Raw genomic sequence first — 19102 nt, 5'->3', positions numbered from 1 at the left:
AGAAGGAGGAGGAGGAGGAGGAGAAGGAAGAAATATTAATAGCAACAGCTCACATCTATATAGTGTTTGAATGTTTATTCCACTTTCCCTACAACAACTCTATGAAAGTGTTAATCCAATTGTTATTATTCCAATTTTAAAGATGAGAAAACTGGGAGAGGTGAAGTGACTTGCCCAGAACCACAAAATGTAGTGAATATCAGAGCTAGGAGTATCAAGCAGGTCTTTTTGCCTCTAAGTTCAGTGGTCTTACCATGAAACAAATGCCTAAAATTAATTAACATGAGAAATCGATGTGGAGAAGTAGAATGATATAGTGGGTAGAGAGATGACCTCAGAGCCAGCAAGATCTGAGTTCAAGTCCTGCTTCCAGCACACACTGGCTGTGACCCCATGAACATTTATGCTTTCAATGCCTGTAGGCATCTCTTTAAAGTATAGATAGATTCAACCATTTTGAAGAGCATTCTGAAATTATGCCCAAAGAGTTATTAAACTGCCTATACTCTTTGATGCAGCAATACCACTACTAGGTCTATTTCCAAAGATGATTAGGGGAAAAGGGAAAGAATATATATGTTCTAAAATGTTTATAGCTGCTCTCTTTGTGGTGGAAAAGAACTAGAAATCACAGGGATGCCCATCAATTGGGGAATGGTTGAACAAGTTGTGGCATATGATTGTGGTGGAATACTACTACTGTGTTATAAGAAATTATAAGCTCAATGATCTTAGAAAAACATGGAAACACTTGCAAGAAATAATGAAAAGCAAAACGACTAGAACCAAGAGAACATTGTATACAGTAACAGCAATATTGTTTTAAGAGTGACTTTGAGCAAACAAGTCATTTTGACTATTATAAATACTCAAACTAACTATAAAGAACATATGAAGAAAGATGCTATCTGTATCCAGAGAAAAGAGCTGATAAATAGAAGTATGTACAGAATAATCTTGCATATGCATACTATTTGTGTCTAGTGGTAGCCATCTCTAGGAGGAGGGGGAGAAAAAAGAGAGGAAATTTATGTGATAACTTTACTACATATTTAAAAGGAATGGCAAGTTCTACATAATTGATTTGTAGTTTCACATGTAATTTTTATTATACCATGTTATGGAAATGCTTTTTTTATTCCATAAATTAAATAATTAATTGAATTTTTTTAAATAGATGTATATATACACATACATATATATGTATGGATACATGTATATGAACATATATGCATATTTAACATGAAAGAAGCTCGATGAATACATGGAGAAGGAAATGGCAAACCACTCCAGTATTGCTGCCAAGAAAACCCCAAAATGGGGTCACAAAGAGTCGGATATGGCTGAAACAACTGAACAACAACAACAACGACAATGAATGCAGGGCTCTGAGCTCATCCATTCTTTGTCATTATCTTCACTCGTCCAAGCTGAGCATGAAAGAAACACAACTATGGAAGAATCTAAGACTCAGGACATGAAATCTAATATGCTAAGAAAGAAATTATTCAACTCTTTGGTCCCTTGGTATTCCCCACATCACCATCCTCCAAGGATGCAGGCACAGTATATAGAAAGCTGGGACTTAGAAACCACAAAACTTTTCACCTCAATTCAGAGTCTTTCAGGAGAGGATAGTAGAAATGAAAGTCTCACATCTGTGCACAAGTTGTAATTCTTCAGGTGATTAGACAAAATCCTACATGCACAAATCCCCAATTTCTCCCACAGGATTGCTTCTTACTAAAATCCTTCTCCCTCAAGGAATTTTGCTCTTGTCCTAGAACAGTCTTTGCCTCTGCTCTCATGGAGGACTCTGTGCACATATTGTCTTCCCCAGTAAAGTCATCAAGAGCAGAGCCTATTTCATTCTCATCTTTGTATCCCTAGCACCTAGTCTGTCAATCAGTCAACAACCATTTATTAATGCTTACCATACGCTAGGCACTGTGCTAAGAGCTGAGGATACAAACTCAAGCAAGAAAACAGTCCCTGCATTCAAGGAACTTACATTCTAAAGGGAGAACGCAACACATAGACATCTGGGGAATCAAAATCATATCCAGAAAAGGAAATGAAGACTGCCCTGGCTCGGGACCTTCCACAAATTGAAGGTTCAGGGAAGAACTCACCAATAGGAAAAGGGGGCCAAAGTGTGAGGAAGCAACTGAGGCATGGTCATAAGAGTAGGCAACATAGTGGAGAGAGGACAACTTATAAAAGCTCCTAGTTGTTGGATGCAGCTCTTAAATGTCCTGGCACATTTTAGATTCTTAATTAATGTTTGTTGACTGATAGATTGAGTTACAATACATAAAGTAGCATTTCTCTGCATCTGGACCTGGGATTGCCTACCATGAGGGCTGTTTAGGCAACAAAAATGACACATTGGAGGACAATGGGACATCTATATGGTGACCCAGGTTTATCATGGGAGGAGGATCAGTGACTCATATTACCTTAACCCTTTGTCTGACAGGCAGTGTTCACTTAAGTTTTATTCAATGTTTCATTTCATGTTTCCAAGATTGTGAGACCTCAGAGCAGATGCAATAAAGTACCATGAACAAAGACACAGATGGGTTTACTACCTCTTTGTTTCAAAAGTAAACCCTGCTTCTTGCCAGAGAGTTCTAATCAGAAAGTCAAATTTGCTTGGAAGCTCCCCCAGGATTGAATCCCATCTGTACTAGGGTCCCCAGGAATCTGCCTATTTGAATTCCAACTCCTCTGGGCTTCCAGCAAGTTTCAGAAGGACCCAGGAGACAAGGTTTAGACAAGACGACTCCATCTCACAGAACTCTTAGCCCCACCTCCAGCTCTCAGAGGCTAAAAGGTGGATCTCTTTTTAATAGGCAGATCTGCTGCAAGGCTTCTACTTAGAAGCCTAAGGTAACTCTGACACCGTGTTTGAGCCAGTGCTACCTAGTAATATGTAAGTGAACCTCAAAAATAGTAATATTAATAATTAATATCAAGATATGAAAGGCATAAGACTTGCTATTAGGTCTCTTGTATTTATATGGTTCTCTCAACTGACAGGATTCCATAGAAAAGCCACAAACACCCTTGGACCTGGGTCACATTTAGTGGGAAGGGTCAGGGGCATCACTGCTGACTTCCATCCCTTCTGGCTACTGATTCAGCCTTTGTTGGAGGTTGGGGTAGACCTGGGACATACAAGCAACACAAATACCTATGATACTTTGAAAACTTTCAAAACCTACAGTTTTTATAGATTTTTTTTCACTAGGCAGGGTTATGACTTTCTTTTAACCAACTCTTTTTTCTCTTTCTTTGTCCTCTCAAATCATACATTTCTCATGAGGTCATCCTATTCATCTTGATCATGAGAAATGGTTTTGTTTTTTAAAAGAACCCAAGAATATGCCTCAGGTTAAGCATTTTACATGTGCCTATAATTGAAACATCTATTTATTTAATCAGCATGAGGAAGGAACAACAGGTTGAAACCTGGTTACTGAGCAGATAAACCTTAGGGAGTTTCCTAAGGCAAGCAGAGGTTAAATGACTTGCCCAGGGTCACACAGCTAATACACATCATAGGCAAGATTTTAACTGAGTTCTTCTCAGCTAGGTGGCACAGTAGATAGAGTGGCAGGCCTGATGTTCAAATCTGGCCTCAGACACTTACTAGCCATGTGACCCTGGGCAAGTCACTTAATCTTGTTTGCCTCAGTTTCCTCATCTGTAAAATGAGCTGGAGAAGGAAATGGCAAACCACTCCAGTATCTTTGCCAAGAAAACCCCAGAATAGAATCAAGAAGACTCAGACATGACAAAAACAACTCAACAACAATCAGATAATCATTTGAATAATTGAATTGAGTAATCCTCTTGAATAATCAATAATAATAAATGCCTCTATCTTATTTATATATAAACCACTCGTGGAGGAGGAATGATTCTTATATCCAAAAAGAAGGGGGTGGGGTCATTTTCTGGCTGGGACAGCTAGGTAGCAACATAGTGCACAGAGCCTCAGGTAAGGAAGACCTAAGTTCAAATTTGGCCTCAGACACTTACTGGCTGTGTACTCCGGGCTATATAACATAACCTCTGTCTTCCCCTGTTTCCTAGACTGGGATGGGGGTAACTATAGCATCTAACTCCCAGGGTTGTTGCGAGGATCCATTGAAATATGTAAAGCTCTTAGCACAATGCCTGGCACATAATAGATACTAGATAATGCTTATTCCCTTTTCCTTTCCCCTAGTTCAGATATTAGTCAAATACCAGAGATCTTTATAAATATGAGGCAAATATTTAAGCCTTAAAAGGTGCTCGCATTGTGAAGCTTTCATATTCTTTGCCAGCATTTCTTATCTGACAATGTTTACATATTTTCATTCTTTCTTACCTCTTTCACTATCCATTGATCTCATTGTTAAGTCATTCCCTGAGTAGGTTCTTTCATGCTTTAACATATATTTTCCTGTCCTACTCCATAAGATATTTACCACCTGTATCACCTCTCTCCGCTGTGCACATTTTAGAGACTTTGTAAAAAAAATAAAAATAGTAATAGCTAACATTTATATCCCACTATATGCCATTCTATAAGGGAGAAAAATGTGTAGACGTATAAATATATTAGAACAATAAAAAATAAGAAGCATTTATATAGCTCTTTGAGGGTTGCAAAACATTTTTACTAAAATAGCTAGCATTTATATAACACTTCAAAGTTTACAAAGCATTTTGTGTAAGTGAGCTTAATCAATCCTCACAACTCTGAGAGATAGGCACTATTATTATAGCCATTTTACAGATAAGGAAACTGAGGCTATAAAAGGTTAAATGATTTAACTGGGATCATACAGCTAGTAGTAAGTAGTAGAACTCAAACTCAGCTCTTCCCGGCTCCAAGTCCAGCACTCTATCCACTGTACCATCGAGCTACAATAAATAAATAAATAAAAAGAAGGCAATTTGATGGCATTGTCAACTAGGGGAGCAGAAAAGGAGATGGCATTTGAGCTGAGCTTATAAAGAAACTGTGGCTTTGAAGAGGCAGAGGCGAGGAGAGCCCGAATGCCATGGATGGGGACAGGCTTTGCAAACAGAAATGGGAAATGGAATGTCCTGTGCTAGGAACAGCAACAAGACTTTTTTTTGGGGGGGGGGGGGGGGCTGGCCATGGGTACATTAAGGGGAGTAATGTACAGTAAGACTGGAAATATAGGTTGGAGCCAAGCTGTGAAGGATTTTAAACTGCAAATAAAAGGATTTGTATTTCATCCAAAAAGGAATCAGGAACTACTAGAGTGTACTGAGCAGGTGAGTGACATAGTCAATCCCATGCTTTAGGAATATCATTTTATCAGCTTTGTGGAAGATAAAGATGAAGCGGCAGGTAGAGCAATTAGGAAGTCCCTTCATACGACCTCTTTTTATCATTTGTGTCACCTCACTTGGTCAGTTTGAGCTCTAATGGCTCATAGTGACTGTCAATAGCAATTGTTTCTGTTTTGACCAGAAACCCAGACGGTCTTCCTCTCAGACTGATTTTTTTTTAAACTAGGTAAAAGACTCCATTCTTCACCTCATTTCTTTTTTTTTTTTTTTTATGGCAAGTGGGGTTAAGTGACTTGCTCAGCTAGTAAGTGTCAAGTATCTGGTCTGAGGTCAGATCCTCCTGACTTCAGGGCCAGTGCTCTACCCTCTACAACACCTAGCTGCCCCTCTTCACCTCATTTCTTACCTAGCCTTAATCACTAAATGGGTGTTGCCTCAGGCAAACTGAGACCTGGGAAAGCCCTTAGTTTAAAAAGGCCAAGATCTCCCACTACATCTAGGGCCATCTGCAGTCATCCTGGTCTGTATCTTGCCACTAAACCTAGATGGCTCCAGAGGACACCTGATTCTGTGCAGTTCTTGTCCATACTCTGTCTACATCCACAGAAGGAATCCACCCAATGTTCTGGAGGATTTACTATAGGTTTTTTAATATTGCTAGCTTATCTTCCATATATATTATATTTTTTAAGTATATTTCTCACTTCCCTGGGATTCTGAAAAATGAAGTACTTTTGAACTTTAACCATCGTTTTTAATCCTATAATTCTGTTTTGAGCAGAATTTACTTGTCTAGCACATGGTTCCCACTCTTGAAAGGCAAATGGACCCTTTGGGACTTCTTTAAAGAACAAAAACATTCTCTCCCTCCACCAACTTTTTTGTGTGGGTAAGTGTTCTATATTTGTAATGCAAAAGAGACCCCAATGTGTATGGAGCTCCCAAAAAGGAATTAGGCATTTAGATTTGATTAGATATCAACCTTTTACCTTGCCATAAAATCAAGGAATCATAGGTAAGTCCCTAGGAAGGAACATATGACCCAGAGCTCCAAAAGCTCTAAGCTCACATGGATTGATTATGTCTAGCCCCAGACATTGACCAAAAGTAATCTCTTTAGCCCATTTTGTTCTCACCTAGAGTTTACTCTGCTAAATTTTCAGTTCTGCTTATGTCTAGATTTTCATGAATGTGGATATCAGGGTCTTTATCTCCTGTACAAGCACTCAATTTAACACATACATGTTGGTTAGTGGACAGTCTTTATTTTACTCCACAGAAAACTCAGAAAGAAGAAAAAATTCACAGGAACACATAAACATATATAAAAACAATATGTAAAGAATTCACGGTAATTTATAAACTTCTCTCAGAAAGAAATGGAACTTAGGGCTATGAATGGGGCAATATATTCAAGTAAGAACCTTCCCATAAAGTTCTGTATAGTTCTTCTTAGAAGAACTGCCACCTTGTGGTTTAGACCCTTCCCCTTCAAGAGGGTAAACATACTTCAGAGTTTCTAAACAGTCTTCCCATTAGATATACAATGTCTAAATCAATTATGGTAATACAAAGGGGTATCATGGTGCCAATCTCTTGGCACCTCATATCCTAGCTTTAGTCCTTTGCCTGTAGGGATTATATAGGCAATACTCTTCCTTCCCCAAGAGGGGAAAGGGGAAAGAGGGTTCCTGTTTAGGAACCAGATCAAATTACCTAAATGTGCTCTTTCAATGTTAACTATTATGATAATACATTGTTAGAAATTCTCACTCTTGAGGTTACTTGTGAAGCAACTTCTAGGCTAGTGCTGCTGAAGAAGTCTCCCTCCTCTGACTAGATGCATAGATTACAGAAGTATTACATTTCCTCAGAAATCAAGATCTTTTGTCTTCTACACAAGAGGTTGGGGTTTAGGCCTATTGTCCATGAACTCCCCTCCCAAACATGGGAAAGCCCATGTTAGCATCTGACATTTGCTTCTGCAGGAAATTTGGGTACTCCACCACTACCTCTTTTGCCACCATATCTTGACCTTAGAAAATTCACTGTCAAGAATTCTCTTCTTGGATAAGCCAGTTCGAAAGCCCTTGGTAAGCACTTGTCTAATTCTTGGTACTTGTTAAAAATTAACTAACTGTTCTTTAATACTTAGGGAAGCATTACACATAGTTTTAATAACTTAAAAATAAATACATGTCATCACCATCACCACCACCATCCCCAAGAAGTGAATTTCATTATTTTTTTCTGAGAGATGAGAATTTTTAATTCAATTTATAAAACAAAAATGTTAAGGTTGAAGATTTTCAGACATTGACTTTAGCTGAGTTTTGTCAGGTGGAGAACGTATTGTTGACACTATTAAAGATGTCATTAAAGGCTTGTAAGTAGGAAATGTATCTTAATGTAAATCAGTTTTTGCTATTTAACAAAAACATCTAAGACTTCTATTTGTTGATACTGTCCCAGAAACAGTGATGAATGATACATATCAATTTACATAGAAAATTCTATCATCTTTCTGCTGAATTAAGTTATCCTCTATCTACTAAATTTACTAACAATCAATCATTTTCTATGTTTCTGCCCCAAGACAGTAATTACTGATTTGGGGCTGGAGAGACTGGAGAAAGATCCCTTCCCCATTCCTGCTGCATTTCAGAAGAAAGGTGCAAGGGAAAAGGGGCGGCAGAGGAAGAGGAGGAGGTGAACAAGTCCAGACCAGGTTTGTCAGCTCATTGAAGAGTGGCTTCTCAGGCAAGAGTCCCAGCCAAGCAAATTGTTCCAGGGTCCCAGAAATCTATCCTTTAAGAGTGAACAAGATTCTCCAAGTCATTTCATCTCAGTGTAACCTTAGCTTCTTCAAGCTATTCAAGAATTGTTTTTGTCCTCTTAATGAGGACTGTGAGCATGTCCAAACTTGATAGTAAGGGTTCTTAATGTTTTTTTTATTTGTCGTGGATAACTTTGGTAGTCTGGAGAAGCCTATGAATTCCTTAGAATAATGGTTTTAAATGCATAAAATAAAATACATTACAAAAGAAACCAATTATATTGAAATATAGTTGTCAAAACATTTTTTAAGTTGGGATGTTGTAATATATGTGCTTCTTTATTAGTACACTTAAAAAACAAGATGATACATTTAAAATATAGTCAGGTTAAAATTAAATTTATGTTGCAAGGGGCAGCTAGGTAGCACGGTGGATAGAGCATTGGTCCTGGCCTCAGGAGGACCTGAGTTCAAATCTAAGCCTCAGATACTTACTATCTGTGTGACCCTGTGCAGGTCACTTAACCCCAATTACCTCCAAAAAAAAATTTATTTTGAAAAACATAACAGGGTGAAAGCTGTTGTTTCTTAGCTTGATTAAGAACAAAGAGTAGCCTTTTGACAAGGCAACATGAATGTCGTATTGGACATCAAGTCAATTTTCAATTGTAATATAATAGAAAAATATCATTTTTATTTGTATTGCTAATATTATGGTTTGTTCTCTGCATTGATTATTGAAAGAAATGATAAATTTCAGTTAGAAGTTAGTGCAAATAAAGACCCCTAAGGGGTCCATGGATTGCAGGTTAAGAAACAAGGCTATACAAGAAAAGAAATAAACTCATCAAATTGATGAGAGGGAGAAGAAAAACCCTACTATATGTTTATCTTCTTTTGACTATGACAGTTGATCTACCCAATTGGATTTATATTGAATGAAAGATGGACCCACTGTGGCAAATGTATCTGTGGTCATGAACTGTAGTCACATAGTTATAGGCAGGAATGGGTGGGTCCAAACCTGCACCCACTGCAATGTGCACTAACCTCTAGGAGACCACAGATTTATTGTAGCAACAGTTAATCATTTGTAGCAAGTTGTTGAGTGCTGACTCAGTGATCTGTCCTGTTGGTTTAGTGAGCCCTCTTCCTTGTCCTAGCTTAGTTATTTGCTTTGTTGGACCTAAGCAGGGAGAATAGTAGGATTTCTGAGTTGCTGATCCAGCCATACCAGAAAGGGAGCGGATCCAGCACCCTACTATTTGCAGGTATCTCTGGTGTATTGTTCTGACCTCGGCTAAAAGGGACAGAAAAGGAGACAGATGCCAAAACCTCCCATTTGCTCTTTTGGAGATGCCTGTATTTTGCTTCCAAATACCATCCAAAAGCTCCTAAGCAATTCTCTAACTGCTGAAGTACCTCAGCTTAGAAAGGATGCTTGATAAAATGAGGTGGTTGCCAAGGGCATAAGGAATGTTGCCCATAGGGTATGATATGCATAGAGGTAGCCCCAAGATGTACAATGCTTTGGCAAGAGTTTCCTTCAGTCACCATCTTTGGCAGGAACACAGTTTGGACAGAAAATGGACTGAAAGATAACGCAGCCTGGCTCGGGTTCAGTCATATCTACACAATGCAGACCAATAATAAGGGGCCTGAAAAAAGCAGGGCAGTAAGCTCTAGATGTCCAGGCCTACTTGAGCATAAGGAGGCTGATCTGAGAGAAAGAAGAGAGGTTCATTGTCACTGGGTCCCCAAGGAAAAAGCAATGCGTAAAATGACAAATGAAAAGGTGGTATAATAGAAACAGTAGTGGGTCAGGGTGTCAAAAGACCTGGTTTTTCATTGCAACTCTGACTCTGTGATGGGTAAGTCATTTAATTGCTCTGAGCCTCAGTTTCTTGATCTGTAAAATGAGGGAGCTGGCTTGGACTCAGTGACATGTCTAATGCTTTTTCCAGCTCTTTGTTCCTATGATCTTATAAGGCCAAGGGTAGCAGATATACCAGAGAAAGTTTATCCTCAAAAACTGCTGGGTGTATCATGTGAGAATGATAAACAGCAGGTGAATGACCCAGCTTAGAGAATAGATCACACAGGACCACAAACAGCTGACCAGGAGGCTGAAATCTTGGTGAAGTGATCCTGTAATCCAGGGATTTGGACAGAAATGAAAAGAACAAACAAAAGATTATCCATTTTGCTATTCAGCAGATCTGTATTCATCGCAAGAGGTAATGACATATTGGAACCCAATAGAATCTATAAAGAATACATCACTCACTATACATTTTAGTTACACTCTATTTTCACAGTAGATAGCATCCTTTGTTGTACATAAAATACATACATAGCTGTGTAACCAAACATTAGCCTGTATGTCCAAATACATGACTTTTAATTTTGAGAGACAAGTCTTAATAATTTGCATGATCATAGATTTAGAATTTGAAGGGAACTTGGGGGATGTCTAGTTCAACCCCCCTCATTTTACAGATGAAGAAGCTAAGGCCCAAGAAGGTTAAGTGACTTTTTCAAGGTCATGTAGTTAGTAAGCATCAGAAGTGATATTTGAATTTGGGTCCTTTCTGACTCCAGAGACAGTGTTTTGTTTCTCACTGTGCCATGCTAATCTTTACTACCTATCGTATGTTCTTGCCCTGGAGGGGGGTCATACTGCTCCCACATCCATCCATCCAAAAACATTTTTTTCTTGATGGAATCAAGTGAAAGTGTTCACAGACAATCGTGAAATGGAATGTCACACATGCTCACTGTAAGGCTGTGCAGTACTCTTACCATTTTGTCTGCCTTAAAGAATGAAGGGCTCTATGGGGTAATTATATAAATGAGCTTCAGGTTTTGAGGAACAGTTATATACATGTGATTATTATTGTTGTTTTGTGGGGGAAGGGTCTTGGTTGGATTTTGTCATGAATTTTCAGAATACCATCCTGCTCTCTCCCTCTGTCTCTCCCCCTATTTCCTATCAATCATTAGTGTCAACAGATTTGGGGAACTCCAAAGCCTAGTCACTAGAGCCTGGGGACACCTCTGGATGTTAGTTGATATAGAAAGAGGGCCAACTATTTATAAAGTCCTTTTGTTATGTAAAAAAAAATAAGTAACTTAATCTTTTTCACTCTGTCCTTCCCATTACCCCTGTCATGCCATCCTCATTACCCCCTCCCATTCATCTTTCATATAATGAATATTAAATAGAAGCCCCACTCCTATGTGATTAATCTGCTCAAGTGAGAAATAGAAGGCTACCCATGCCCATTCTCATCATGCACTAAATGTCCTGCTTTGTATTAAGCATCTTGAGTTAGTATCCTTAAGATGGGGGTGGTAATATTGGCCTTATCCAACTCGTAGAGTTGTTGACAGAAAAGCTCTTTGTAAACCTTAAAGTCCTAATCACATAAGTGCAGTACAGAAGTACAGTCTATGTAAGTACATAAATAAATACACTGAGCCAGTTTCAGAGTCAGGAATACCCGGATTCAAGTGCTACTCTTGACATATACTGACTGTATGATTCAGGACAATTCACTTAAACTTTCTGTGTTCAATCTAGGCAATTCTCTGAGGTAGTAAATTTCATATCAAATGCTAATTTGCATTGGTATAGAAATTTACTTATTGGAATTTTGGTCTACCAATAAACTCATAGGTCCAGTCCCACACCACCCCCAAAAAAGTTTTAATTATGAGTTTTAGAATCAGCTAAAATGTACCCAAGACAAGTTGTATAAAATTTGCCATCAAATAAATTTTTTAGGAAAATTCAGTTGAGGTGAGGGAAAGAGGGAAGACACCTGGACATTATTAGCCTTTATGGAAAGAGACTCAGAAAACTGTAAGGCTACTCCTAAAAATGGTGTTATGGAATGAAGACAAAGAAAACTAGGTTGGGAAATTGTTCAGTCATTGTCAGTCATGTCTGACTCTTCATGACCTCTTTTGGGGTTTTCTTGGCAAGGATACTGGAGTGGTTGGTCACTTCTTTCTCCAGATCATTTTACAATTACATTTTACAATAAGGAACTAAGGCAAACAAGGTTAAGTGACTTGCCCAGGATCACACAGCTAGTAAGTGTCTGAGGCCAGATTTGAACTCACAGAGACGAGTCTTCCTGATTCTAAGCCCAGTGCTCTGCAGGAGAGAAGACCTTCCTGAATTCAAATAAAATGATCTGGAGAAGGAAGGGGCAAACCACTCCAATATCAGGGCCAAGAAAATCCCAAAAGAGGTCTTTAAGAGTCATACGTGACTAAAACGATGTTGGGAAGAAGCTGAGTGAGGAGAGAAAAGTTAAAAGGGAGAGAGAAAATTTACTCTTATTGTTTGTTAGGTGGTAGGATCCTCACAGGAATCCCTTTCTCTTTGTGGGCTTTGCACATAGTTGGCATTTAATCAGTATTTGAATTCCTAAATCTACCTTATTCTCTTCAAATTCTACTAGTCTTACACCATTCAGTTCAAATGCCATTTACCAAAGGAAGCCTTATGATTCCTACTAGCCGGAAGCAATCTCTCCCTCCTGTACCTTCTTAAAACAGAGATTTGTGCCATTCACTTGGCAATTAATCACATAATGTCTTGTGGTATCTCTGTGTTCTTTTGTACTGCCTAAAAAGCTTGTATTTAGCTTGCAGCATCTTCTTATTTCCAACCAGACTGTAGCATCCTTCAGGAAAGAAATTATCTCAAATTCCTTTGTAGACCCTAAAGCACCTAACATCATAGACCCTCAAATACACTTTACCTCCCTTATGACCCATGAAATCATTCAAGATGAACATTTATAGTCATAATGTAAAATTTAGAGAGTAGTTAGTGATGATGCCCCTTCACTGTACTGATGAGGAAATTGAAGTCCAGGGAAAGAAAAGTATATTCACTGTCATGGTTCAGCTGCCATCCTGTGTGTGATTCCCACAATCTCTATCTCTAGGCCTGACCTCTCTTCTGAGTTCCAGACTGAATCTCTAACTTTATAATTTCTGCATTTTTGTTCTTCTTTTCCCTTCTGTCCCCACTGACAGCTGAAATTCTCCTTTCTTCCTTTGCATCCTACAAATCTCATTCCAAATCCTTTCACTACCTTCCCTTGTCTTTGAGTGATCTTCAAGAGCACCCCTAGACAGAGATTAGTTCTGAGTGAGTTCTCTCCTCTTTCCCTATACCTTGGTCCCATAGGCTTCCCTCATACTTTCCCCTGGCCCACTCTTGCATGCAGGCATGTGGACCCCTTCTTCCCACACGCCATCTTTTCTTGACATAGGGAGTCATCCTGTTCTTGCTCTAGCTTCTGAAATATTCCTCCCTAGTGCATTACATATAGGGATGTGCTGAAGCCTGCTTGAGAGAGTCAATTGTTAAATTTTCAGTGTGAACATTTACATCTCCAAAATCAGCAAACATTATTTTATAGATCATCTGGACTTAAGAAAGTGATGAAAAAAAAGTGTTAAAAATCCAGATTAAACTTAAACTTGTGTCATATATAAATACATATAAATTTTTTTTCAGAGAGTAGCTCGTTAAGCATTTACCAGCATTTAAACGCTCAAATGGTAGGCAGGCAGGCAAGAAGCATTTAATACATGCTTACTATATTCCAGGCACTGTGCTAAGTACTGAGGATACAAATATAAGCAAAAGGAAAAATAGGCCCTGCCTTCAAAGAGCTTACATTCTAACAGAAGAAGACAGCACACAAAAAGGAAGCTGAAAAGCAGGAGGGGAACAGATGTCTAAGCAGGGGTGAAGTGGTGAAGTCCAGAGAGTCATGAATAGACCCAGGAGGGCAATGAAGTGTGGTTAACCTTGGCTTCTACACAAAATGGAGACCACAGAGGAACTTACCAGTGGGAGAAAGGGACCACAGAAATGGAAGAATGTTCCAGGGTGCAAAGACCCCAGGTGCTAAAGGAAGTTCCAGGGTAGGAAGAAAGCTGAGGCATGAAAGTGAAATCAAGAGAATCACAAGCAGGGCCAAGAGCTTACATTCGAGTGGGGGAAGACAATACACAAAAATAAATGGGGTGTACAACATCTGTCTGGCTAATCTTTGTACTGGAGTGACCCTTGTTCAAGTCCTAAGTGAAAGTTTTCTAGCAGGCTATGCAAATTTAGAGACTTTTAGAGGTTATCTAATACAAACTTTTTATAACTGAGGAAATGGAAACCATTGGAGGTGAAATGCCTTTCTCAGTCAATTTCTTCTTCCTCCTCATTTCTGTTGTATAATTCTGCTCCTAGGTCCTTACTGTAAGTCTATCTATTGCTTCAGCTGAATCCATTACTAAACTGTTGTGTCCTTTAATCATTATTCTAATTCCTTGTTGTATCTGTCATGTGTAAATGGACCCACAAAATATGTGATCCTGTCATGACTTAAGGTAATATCCAATATTGTTCTCTCAGCAAAATCATGTCCTTTTCTTCTGTCATCTTACAAGAAATTCTATGCTTTGGCTACTTTATACTCAAAGGTCTTTACAAGCCCAGGTCAGTAGGACTACAAAGATGGATCTCAAATTCACCAGCAGGTAGCATAGCATACTGGATGGGGTATCAGACCTGAAATCAGGAAAACCTGGGTTTAAATCTTGCTTGAGATCCTTGTTTGGTATGTGACCCTAGGCAAATAACTTATCTGTGCTTCATTTTCCTCAACTCATTTGTAAAATGAAAGTGTTGCACTTCATAAAGTCTCTTCTAGCCCTCAATCTATCATCTACTTTATATACTATACTAAGGATTCCCAGAACAAAATCTCTTGTCAGGCAACTGTTTATTCCCCCTCTGCCACAAATCCCAGATACAAAGACTTTCTTTGAAAGAGGATTTACGCAATGTCAGAGCTGAAACAGTTTCACATGGCCCATCATATTTTGTCTAAATGTACCCAGCTATACGTGTACCTTCTTTCTTTCTTGTCTTCTCAGTGCTTCAGTTTCCTCATCTGGAAAATGGGATAATAATGCCAGTAGTATTTACAGCACAGGTTGTTGTGAGGTTTAAATAAGATGATGCATGTAAAGCATTTTGCAGACTTGAAATAGCAATATAAATATCAGTTGCAATGATGATGATGACCTTTCTGGAAAAGAATCATGTCAAGTGATTATCATCCAACTTAATACTCATTCATGATTTTCCCTGATTTCCTATAGATATTGCTATAAGAAGGGGGAAGAGTTTTAAGGTGTAAGTTAGCAATAATATGAGTCCATAGCAGCAGAATCTTCTCTGGAAAGGATGGTGGGGATTGACACCCTCCAGGAAGTCCTATTCTGCACAATTGTCCCCTGGTGAGTCCACCTATAGAAGGACACCTGTCAATGTCTAGAATTTTTTTTTTTAGTTTATTTGTTGCTTATGGAGCCGTCTAGGAAATATTTGAAATAAAGTCTGCCATATGTGTATAATCTGTGCGTCAATCAGTGTTATACCTAGCACTGTGTAACTAGGCACTGAAAAGAATTTATGCCAAAATCTGAGATACAGCCCTGACTTGAAGGTCCTTAAGAGTCTGCTTGCCAAAACAACATGTAACTGTGTAAAAGAGGAGACAACACAAAACAGCATAAAATTAAAGCTAGCTTGTGTGACGAGTCCAGATAAGGGGAAAATCAGTATATATTTGGAGTGGTAGGGGAAGGCTTTCTGGAAGAGACCAGACTTTAGCCGAGAAGGCAATAATCATTGTATAGAAGGCATTAGAAGACAATGTGGTGGAGTGGCAAAGGCACTGGACTGAGAATTCATACAAATCATGCCTCAGATATTAGCTGTGTGATCTTGGAGCTATAAAAGCTCAAAACCACACTAAGACTTGTGGGATATCACCTAGTAATTGCCAAGAAATTTATCATATATATATAATATATATTGGTACAGTAGATGAAACTCTGGACTTGGAATCAGGAAGACCTGAGTTTGAATCCTGCCTAAGACACTTTCATCAGTTTCTTAATCTGTTAAAAATGAGTCAGGTTGGATTCCATGGCCACTAAAGTGTTTTCTCATTCTAAACCTATTATCCTATTATTCTGTCTCTTCTGTGTAACAACCCAATAAGTGCTCTGAAGCTCACTTTCCTTTTCCATAAAATGAAGGGCTTGGATTACATAATCTAAGGCCCCTTTCATGTCTAACATTTTGTGCTGTGCTAAACACAGTATGCAGGGAAACTGTACTATATTCCATATAATAGTGATTTCAAGGAATTTATAGTTTATTGGTAAAGACCACATTTTTAAAAATGTATTCCAACAATACTATAATGTGTATTTCTATTTAATGAATTATATTTTTCCATTGATTACTATGATGAAATCAGACATTTGCTTTGCAGTTAATGAAAGTCAAAATATTCACAATATTGTGATTGTCACAAAATGAAACCAACAGGTATTAAATATAGCATAATCCCAGAAGTTCTAAGAAAATGGTCATCATATTGCCTTCCATTTGTGTAGATCATCTCAATCTCTGAAGTGTTTGAAATTCAATTGCCTACTTCACCAGCCTCAAACTTCCATAATACTTGTAACTTTACTCCTTTAGGATTTTTTTTTTACAATGGTTTTTAGCACCTGCTCAATTGCTTGAATTTATGGATCTCTATGGAGATTTCTTTCCTGGGTATTCCTTGTGATATAGAAACAAGAATATTTGCATAGGAGTAAACAACAAATGGGGAAACTGAAGGCTGAAGTCCTTGTTGAGCAGTGAAAACCTATCCAAGTATTTGCTGGGTCAAAGATCAAACAATTCAATAGACTATTCGTGTTGAAATTTATATTCCTACTCAATGTTTTGTTTATTTAAATGGTGGCTTCAAGAGAAATTATTAGCACAAATAATACGATGTAAAAAGGCCAGTCATTGTTGAAGATCAACTGGATGTAAAGTTTACCTATGAGATAATTTGGCTCTCCTTCTAGACAGGACAGGACAAGACAATATGGTGACCATAATTCCTTAAGGTAGGAATAGGTTTTGAGGGGTCCCTTCTTTCATATTAACTAAATTCCTCTTAAGTGAGCATGCTTTTAATAAACTGAGACCCATTGAACCTTAATCTATCTCCTCCAAACCATTTTGAATATTAAGAATGGGAGCAGGAAGAAAAATATGACTAGACACACTGAGAGACCCTCTGATGATTCAAGAATGACATGCTCAGGAAAACATACCAACCAATAGTGACACTACACCCATAATTAACCTCTAAAAAGAGATGTGCTATGGCCTCTGAAATGGGTAATTTCTAAGTTAATGATTAAAGGAAAAATGAACAGTAAGGGTTTAGGTAAACAGATTTCTTTACTTTGTTAGAGTTCTCCTGACCAAGACTTTAGGACACATTTTGATCAAGTCCCTATACTGTGCCTTAAAGCCTACTTAAAAAATGGAAGCCACAGATACACACACACACACACACTGACTCCCTTTATTACTTTCAGAACCTAGGATTTCTCGATGCAGAGAAAGAACCACACGCAGGTGACCATGTTCACCTTCCAGGGATTCTCCAGCTTCCATGAACACCAGATCACACTCTTTGCAGCGTTCCTCACTTTGTACACCATAACCCTGGCCAGCAATGTTATCATTGTGACCATTATCTGCATTGACTGCCATCTCCACACCCCCATGTACTTCTTCCTGAGCATCTTGTCCACTTCTGAGACCTTGTACACACTAGTCATCATCCCACGCATGTTGTCCAGCCTCACAGGATGGAACCAGCCAATTTCACTGGAGGGCTGTGCCACTCAAATGTTCTTCTTTGTCACTTTGGCCATCAACAACTGCTTCCTCCTCACAGCAATGGGGTATGACCGCTATGTGGCCATTTGCAACCCCCTGAGATATATGATTGTCATGAATAAAAAGGTATGCATCTACTTAGTGAGTGGAGCATGGACCATTGGTTTGACTGTTGCATCTATACAGGTGACATCTATATTCAACATGCCTTTCTGTGAAGCACAGGTGGCCCATTTCTACTGTGACATTCGCCCCATGATGAAGCTTGCCTGTATAGATACCACAATCAATGAGATCATCACCTTTATCATCAGCTCAGGGGTGATCCTGGTACCTATGGGCTTAGTTTTTATCTCCTACATCCTCATTATCTCTGCCATCCTCAAAATCGCCTCAGCTGAGGGGCGGAAAAAGACCTTTGCCACTTGTGCTTCCCACCTCACAGTGGTGATTGTCCACTATGGCTGTGCCTCCGTTGCCTATCTCAAGCCCAAATCAGAGAATTCAGTGGAACAAGATAGATTACTCTCCATTACTTACACCCTCATCACACCATTGTTGAACCCTGTGGTATATAGCCTGAGAAATAAGGAAGTCAAGGATGCCCTAAGGAGAGCCATGGGCAAAAAACTGCCCTAAGCAACTGTGTGTTTCTCAAGCAGTCTTTGGGCCCATAAAGCTTATATGTTGACCACAAATATTACAAATAGTCCAAGTATATTAAATATCATTTTTATTCCTAAATTTGTATAGAGCCTCTTAATTCATTGGAGGAAGTATAAACAAGAAAGTAATCTGATTTGGGTCTCCACTGCTTAAAAAGGAATTGGGCACCCCTCTCTTACTGCTTCCACACCTCCTTGCCTGATTCCTGGTAATCCTAGATTCCCTTGTGTATTCTCTGGTTTAAGTGAGGACACTCTGTTTTTCTCCTTAGTTCACCTGGAGACAAAGGTTTGACTTCTCCAAAAGAACTTAAGTAACATTATGAAAGGAGGTAAATTTTTTTAAATTATGGAGCATAGATTTGGGAGGTTTAGAACCTAGAAATCTTACCCAAAAATAGACATAATCCAGTACAACAATTTAGACCTCTGGCTCCAGCATCTAGGCTTGGCCTCATCGTGTGATCTGCCACATCTTTATCTTAGGAGAGGACCCCTAATTTTATTGTCCATGTCAGAACTTAAATTCCACCTCTCCCTCTTTCC

At 38.7% G+C, this 19102-nt stretch overlaps 1 protein-coding gene and 1 long non-coding RNA gene across 2 annotated transcripts in view; both read left to right on the top strand.

Moving 5' to 3' along the window:
- Positions 1 to 18530, top strand: part of LOC114026395 (olfactory receptor 10J1-like) — a 104577-nt gene extending 86047 nt beyond the window's left edge. Inside the window, exon 2 of the mRNA XM_027840086.1 lies at positions 17592 to 18530. Within this exon, the coding sequence (XP_027695887.1) occupies positions 17592 to 18530 (939 nt within the window). The remainder of the gene's footprint in view (positions 1 to 17591) is intronic.
- On the top strand, positions 6116 to 8256 carry LOC114026356. Its single transcript, XR_003567120.1, has 3 exons — positions 6116 to 6208; positions 7308 to 7412; positions 7916 to 8256. It is a non-coding gene; the product is annotated as an uncharacterized LOC114026356 (long non-coding RNA).
- Positions 18531 to 19102: the final 572 nt, after the last annotated feature.

Source organism: Vombatus ursinus, unplaced genomic scaffold, assembly GCF_900497805.2.
Source record: "Vombatus ursinus unplaced genomic scaffold, bare-nosed wombat genome assembly UNPS02014838.1, whole genome shotgun sequence".
Taxonomy (NCBI): domain Eukaryota; kingdom Metazoa; phylum Chordata; class Mammalia; order Diprotodontia; family Vombatidae; genus Vombatus; species Vombatus ursinus.
The sequence above is the reverse complement of the archived record's forward strand: the minus strand, read 5'-3'. Positions and strand labels throughout refer to the sequence as shown.